Source organism: Petaurus breviceps, unplaced genomic scaffold (assembly GCF_028583685.1).
Source record: "Petaurus breviceps papuanus isolate PSGF00001 unplaced genomic scaffold, PetGlider_PUasm1.0 556, whole genome shotgun sequence".
NCBI lineage: Eukaryota > Metazoa > Chordata > Mammalia > Diprotodontia > Petauridae > Petaurus > Petaurus breviceps.
The window spans coordinates 2957957-2965496 of NW_027186374.1; the positions used below are offsets into that span (position 1 = coordinate 2957957).

A 7540-nucleotide genomic window follows, 5' to 3' on the forward strand; every position below is an offset into this window, starting at 1 on the left:
ACACATATGCAGGATCATGGCATCGGATGGCACATCACAGATATGCAGGATGTTGGAACTGGTTGGTTTATTACAGATGTAAAGTCTGACCCCCTCATTTTAGAAAGGATGAACCCAATGCCCAGAGAAGAAAAGAAATAACAGGGCCAAGTTCACCCATAGGTAAGCATGACGGCCATGATTACACCTGTGATCTTGTGTCTCTTAGATGCGATTACATTTTCTATTACATTTTACATTTTCTACAAATTCATTTCCTTAAAACTGTTAGACAATGACTCCCTCATGAAACGCCCTAAGCTGGATATGGAGGGGTTAGGAAGATGAAGAAGGCCCAAGGGGGTTTCAGGCTAGCAGGAGAGGAAGACCTATGTACAAATAACCAGAATCCACAGGAGAATATGTCTGAGACATACAAAGGGTTATGAGAGATCTGAGGCATGAGAAATCAATGCCGTTTATTTTTAGGGAGTGGGGGATGGTAGAAGGCCTTATGAGGAGGTATCATTGAAGCTGGATCTTGGAAAAATGAGTAAGATCTCAACAGGTAGAGAGACAGGAGAGGAGGGAATTCCAGGCCCAACTGCCTTAGTGAAACCACAGCAGTTATTTCCTGTCTCTTTTTCTTACTGGTTGGTAAATCACAGGCTTTTGTGAGCTAATCAAACACCCCAAAGCTCCAGGCATTGCAGCCCCATCTAACAGTGACCCAGGCTGCAAAACATGGTGGAAGCCTAGTCTATTGTCTACAAGTCCTTGAATTCACCATGTGACTGAAAAACATGGCCAGGAATGAAGGTTAGCGATGTCATTCATGCGAGAGCTTGTGAAGGAGAGAGAGGCAGACACAAAGTGTGGGCGGAATGGTTACTTAGAAAGCAGCCTGGCTCCTTCTCTAAACGATGCACTTCATACTCAATGAAATTCCCAGGGCACTGTAAGGTTATTTCCTAGGATTGTAGATAATAAGCCCATAGATTCAGAGCTAGAAGGGGTCTGGGAGACATCCAGTCCAAAATCTTCATTTTTCATGTGGGGAAACTAAAGGTGAAATGACTTGTTTAAGGTCACACAACATGTAAGGTTCAGGGCCAGGATTTCATCCCAGGTTATGAGATCATGGATTTGGAGCTGGAAGGGAATGCTGAGTCCAACCAATCTCCTCATTTTTCAATGAGAAAAGAGACTCTTTGAGGGGAGATAACTTCTGTGAAGTCACACAGGAAATTAATGGCAAAACCATAATGGTAACCAAGGCTGAACTAAGGCTCTGGGAACACTCGAGGCCGCCGGGCTAGTGAACGGGGTAAGGCTGGGGCACAGCCTCACTATGGGTGAAAGAGCGTTAATAAATGTATCTCCCGAAAGCCACCCAGTCACCACGGCTTCCACCGAGAATTTAAGAATGAACAGCGCATCGACATCTCTCTCCCATGACCACAAATCACACAGGGCAACCATCAAGTGCTGACCTCAGAGCTCTGCCCTCAGAGGCCGGGGCAATCAAGGTTAGGAAATGCCTGTGTCAGCTGGAGCGCCCAGGAAAGGGTGGCAGAAACTGGGGGAAGCCTCCCAGATCTGCTGTTGCAGATGACACCAGCCAGCCACAGAGAGCAAGTAAGAGGAAAACAAATGGGCAGCCAACATCTTTCTGCTTGACATCACTAAGTGCATTTGATAACAATTTACTGTCTATTTCTTAGAGGCAGTTTGTCTTTTTAATTTTTTTTTTCAAATCATAATGATTTTCAGAGACAATTTTCTACAAATATTCAGTTAATGTGGAGCCTTGGAACATGAAATGGTGTAGTTGAAAATGCACTAAATTTGAGCACCAGGAGATCTGTGTTCAAATCCAAACATCTGCCATTCTTTTTAGTCACATGACCTAGGGACAGTCCTCAGTTTTCTTCTCTATAGCTCAGGTGAAGGGGTGGGATGAGAAGGCTTTAGGATCATAAATTTAGAGTCAAAATGTCCTCAGAGGTCAACAGTTTCATTCCTCCTTATTTCCCAGATGAGGAAGCTGAGGCCCATAGAGGTAGGTGACATGGCACTGTGATCCAGGTCAGGAGCAGGGAGAGAGATTCCAACCCAGGCCCTTTGACTCTGGATTTAGGCTTCTCTCCATTGTACTGCCCACCTAATGCCACAGCTGGAAGAGGCCTTAGAAGACAGGCACTGGGGCTTTCTAGGATCGGAACAAGCCAGCCATGAAGCAGACAAAGACAACGGCAAAGCTGGCTGTCCATGGCTGGGTTTCATTCCCGTTTCGGCCACTTAGGGGGTGATAAATAGGGAAGGTGCTAATAGCATTCTACCCCTGAATGCTCTGGACCTAGCACGATCCCTCACAGAGACAGAGGGTCAGGAAGCTCTGACTCCCCCTTCCCTCTCAGATCTTCCTTAGCTGGGCCTTTCAGAGCCCCAACTGCCTCATTTGTAAAGTGAGCCTCCACATCAGAGGATTCAAAGAGGTGATTACTACGTGAAGTCGTCTGTAAGCCTAGGAGATTCAGTGTCAGCTCTTGTTAGGAGATCCAGTGCTTGATCAGTGTCTGTGGAATTAGATGAGGTCAAAAAGTAAGTGGAAGATAGAGGGAGAGTGACCTTGGCAGGCAGCCCTCAGCCCCGTCTCCCAGCTGTTCCTTCTACTGTCCTTTGCTGTTTCCTTTCATCTGACAAGGCCAAGGCAGTCTATTGTTTTTCCTCCTCAGGGCAGGAGAAAGATTTCCTAAAATCAAACATGGAACCATTGGCTAGTCCAGCAGGAAAGGGAGGGGGGATAAGGGAAAGGTCGTGGTTCAAGATGGCAGACAATTTCAAAAAACAGAGCAGTTCCTTCTGTCTCATAAAATGAGAAAGAGCCAAATTTTTATTAGAGGAAATAACTCCATTTATGAGTTTTGCATTGCCAATCAATCCCCCTCTATCCCCCAAAGAGGAAACCTGGCCCAGATCTGGTAGTCTGGTTTCTTCATTTGGGGATTTTAATTGTAAAGGGTGGCCAATGACATCTCTCTAAATGTTGGATTCCAGAAGGATCAGTCAGGCCACTCAAGCCACTCATTTCATAGAGGCAGAACCTGGGATTCATGGGAGGGAAGTCACAGGGTCATAGATTCAGATGAAGGATGGCCCTAAGAAGTCATCTCCAGTCCCTTCCTTGTACACGAGGCATTCTAGGCCCTGCTGCTGGAGCGGCCCCCTTCTACAGGGAGGGGAATCTTATCATACCACTTGCCAAGGACCTCCCATCAGAAATTACTATCTATATTTCTTATGAGGTTTATATCTATTTATGAGTAGTTATTTCTCCTTAATATAAGGTAAACTCCCTGTGGGTAGGGACTGGTTTGCTTCTTATCTTTGCATCACCCCAAAATGCTTAGGATATAGCAAAGAAAAAGGGGGGAAACAAACCTCCTGATGAATAAAGATGCTAATTATTCTTCCAGCACCTTAACTATATCTAGTGTTTGAAATAAACACAATTCTCTGGAAAATGACAGATCAGAAGAATCGCTTTTTGGTCTCAAAATGACTCTTTCTTTTACAGAAGTCTTTTATAGCAGCCTTAAAGCATCAAAAATTTGCAGCTGGTAGAGACCTAAGACACTATCTAACATAACTCCTTGGCTTATAAATGGAGAAACTGAGGCCCAGAGAGGTTAAATGATTCAACAGACATCACAGGCAGCAAGTTGTGAAGACCAGTTCCCAACCGAAGCCCTCTGACCCAAAATCTAGGCAATTAGAGGAGCTGAAGATAGAGAACTGATCCTGGAATCAGGAAGATCTCAATCAAAACTTGACCTAAGACTTTAACTATCTGTGTGACCTTGGGCAAGTCACTTAATTTGTTTGCCTCAGTTTCCTCAATGGTAGAATGGGGGCAGAAATAGCACCTACTTCCCAAGATTGTCATAAGAATCACATGAGATTTTTGTAAAGTGCTGGGCACACTCATTTCGTCCCTTCCTCTTTCTGATGCTGCCCCTTCAATAGGGTCGTTCATTTCCCTGTCCCCAGCCGCCACCATTATCGTCACTGCGACACCCATCCTTTGTGACTATCAGCTGACTCGCAGTGAGGAGCTTTTGTTCTCTAGCCACAAGTAGCAGGTAGAGAGAATCCCAGCCTGAAGGAGCCCAGGCTCCCTCAGCTGATTTCTCCAGCCAGTTCACGATTTTCTCCCAGCATTCTTCTCAGAGCCTGTGGTGGAACCACCCTCCAGATATGCCTCTGCATGTGCTGGGCTCAGCATCATTGTCTGCAAGCAGGTAGAGAAGGTGAAAATATGCGTTTCTTTCGGGGCTAACAGCAACACCAGTCCTGTCCTCAAGGGGGCGTGAAGGAGCCCTCTAATTGGTGAGGGGTTGATAGAGGCCGAGCACATACAGCTCACAGTCTGAGGGCATTGTTAGGACCTAGACCAATGGCAGGGCACAGGTTTACACAGTCAGCAGTGAATGAGTGAATGCAAAGGATGAACAGAGAGGAATGCTGGCTTAGGCCTAGCTGCTAGGTCGTTCCAGGACCCAGTCCAGTTACCTCGGACAAGGAGCTGCCTTCCTGGCTCTGGCCTCAGCTTCCTCATTTGTTAAAAAAAAAAAAAAAGTAAGGGAGGGAGGGGGAAGAGATCATCAGGAAGGCTCCTTCCAGCTTTGAGTCAGTAACGCGGTCAGCTCTGGTTTGAAACAAAGGACTCTCACACAGAACTTTCCTTGGGAGGCATGCAGTCAGGAAAGCCATCCCAATTCTGCTGAAAACATGAACAAGGCCCTTTGGAAATGCAGCAAACGGAAGGCAGTGACTAGATGCCCCATAGAAACTGCAGCTTCATGGGACCGACCATCTCTAAGGCTACCATTGGTCCAGGACTGCTGGACACTGCCTCTTGGGATCAACACTCCGGGGAGTTAACCAAGCTCCTGTCACGGTCCCAACATCCTCTAGGCCTGGAAAGGACTCAGAGGAAAGATGTGACCTCTAAGATTCCTTCCCACTCTGAATCAATAGTCCTGAGGGGGCGGGGGGTGTGGGTCAAGGGCTCAGCTCACACAGAAGACAGAAATTCCCCATCTTTTTCCTGAAGTTAGAGCCTCAAAGATGGTGGGAGGAGGCCTCTAAATCCTAACTCTGCAATAAAACCTGCCTAAACATTCCAGATCCAGCTGGGGGGAAGGAGGAGCCGACAATCCACACATTCTGATGAATCAAAAAACATTCTAGAAAGCAGGAATTGTATGTCCAGTGACCTGGGAGGAAGGAGACCTGGCTTCCAACAGGTTCTACCTGTTCCCAGGTCTGTGCCCTTGGTTAAGTTAATGCTTCCCCTTTCACCTCAGTTTCCCCATCTGTAAAAAATTGGGGAAACTGATGTGCTAATAGTCTTGGTACCTTCTGGAGTCATTCTAAGAAAAAGCTCTTTTGTAATCAGCCAAAGGCTACCTTAAGTATTATATTAGGTGGGAGGATGTGCCTGTCTCCCCAGCTTTCCAGTGTTCAATGCCCAGCCCTTCCAGTTCCAAACCCAGCAGTTATAAAACATCCAAGGTTGGACCACGATGAAATGCTGATGCTGGCCAAATGCCGGGCAGCAGGTTAATCCAGGCTGAGCCTATTTCTGCAGATTTTGTTTTTTCCAGCACTACTGGGGACATACACGCACACACGCGTTCGAGTGCATGCACACACACACTCACACACACACACACACACACACACACACACACCAGTCCTCATTCAGAGTCAAACCCAAAAAGCAGACATGCCTTCCTCTTCCCCCTCCACCAAGCTCAAAGCAAGACCTGTTCATTCTTTCACCAGCTGTGCCCATGCCGTGGCTTTACACTAACTTCCCTTTAAACCTTAAAGGGAACCTGGTCGAATTGGCACAACTGGTAAAGGCAGGGGAGGGAACAGAAGGAGGGGGGCTGAGATGAGAAAGAAAGGGAGGGCGGGAGGCGGTGTGCAGGTGGCGGCAGCAGCCTCAGCCTCTTCCTAAACGGAGGTGTGCTTGGGGCTTTTATCCCTTCCCCATTGTGCAAAGGGGCCAGAGAAGGAAGGAGGGAGGGCCCCGGACAACCCAACAGTCAGACCTTCCAGGTTCCTTTGGGAAGCCTGCTTCTAAACAAAGCTCTCCCACCGGTACTGCTTCAGGAGACTGGGAGGAAAGCACCAAGCCAGACCCTTGGGCAGAAACCTTCTCCAGCTCTGTCCCACAGTTTCCCCATCTGTAAAATGAGCGGTATTGGCCCAGAGAGTTATCTAAGGACCCTTCCAGCTCTGACATTGTGTGATTCTAGAAGCATTGTCTGAAAATGAGTAGGGGATTCCCTCCCTTATAGGGGCTGGGGGAAGGGATGCGGGGTTTCCAGAAGCTGGAGAGGAGGTGGAAGGTTGTCTTCCAGGATCTGTCCTGCAGCAGACGTCCTCTCGCACTTTTTTCAATAAAAGCCTGCCTGAGTCTGGACATATGGTCCCTCTGGCCTCTCTTCCCTACCCAGAGCTCCCTCCTTCTCAGAGCGGCTCTGCCTTGGAACGCCCCCGGTATAGAGCCTGTCCTATTGTCTGAAGTGGCCAGGAAAGTTCTGAGCTAGTCCTACGTTAAAATAATAATAAACAATAATAAAATCAAAATAGGCACCAGAGGATTTCCTCCCAGCCCGAGTTTGCCTGTGTGAGCGGGCGGGTCTTCTTCCCTTAAAAGCACGGAATTGGCACTAGGGGAAGAGGGTGTTTTGGGGGGACAAGGGATGAGTTTTACCTTGCATACGAGCTCTTCCCCACTGTGCAGATGCACAGCCCGAAAAACGTGGTCTCCCTCCAGAGGTTCCAGCAATAAATATTTCCCGATGCAGGAAACGCAATGCGACAAGTTGGGAGCCTCCGGCGGGCTCGGGGAGCCGAGGTTGGGGCTGAAGCTCTGGCTGGGCTCGGTGGACCTCAGGGACGACAGCTCTTCAAAATCCTGGGTTTTGGTCCGCGGTCTCCCATAGCGTGAGATTGTGATCGGGGTGGATCTTTGTATGTTCATGAGGGTGGCGATCACACGCAAACAACAAAACCCGGTGGGGACGGGTTACAATCTCTGGCGAGTCCGGCTGCAGGCGCCTTTGTGTTAGAGATTAAAAAGGGGTGGTGGGGGGGGGGGGGGCGGGGGGGGGGGGGAGGAAGAAGGGGGGGAAGGGGAGGGGGCTGAGTGCAGGAAGAGTTAGGAAATCCGAGGGGCAAAGAAAGAGGCGGATAGCTTGGGCACCTCCGGCGCTGTGAAAGCGGGTCTTGGGAGCACTTTCTCCGCAGGCGGGTGGGTCGGCGAGCGGCCCCTTTTGTTCCCAGCAAGGAACAACGCCGCCGCCGCCGCCGCCGCTGCGGGCGATGGACTGAAACCGCCGTTCCAACGCTGATTTTTTTTTTTAATGCTTCCGAACGTGCACGGCGAGGGAAACAAAGTATCCGGCTTCAGAACGCAGCGAACTGCCGCCTTCGGCTGCCTCTGGGGAGCCCGGGGGAGGCTTCCGAGGCGAGGAAAGAA

The 7540-nt window shown here is 48.9% G+C and overlaps 1 protein-coding gene across 1 annotated transcript in view; it reads right to left on the reverse strand.

Moving 5' to 3' along the window:
• TRIB2 (tribbles pseudokinase 2) overlaps positions 1–7150 on the reverse strand; it is a 34308-nt gene extending 27158 nt beyond the window's left edge. The window contains exon 1 of the mRNA XM_069102793.1: positions 6773–7150. Coding sequence (XP_068958894.1) covers positions 6773–7042 — 270 coding nt within the window. The 5' untranslated portion in view covers positions 7043–7150. The remainder of the gene's footprint in view (positions 1–6772) is intronic.
• Between the last annotated feature and the right edge of the window lie 390 nt (positions 7151–7540).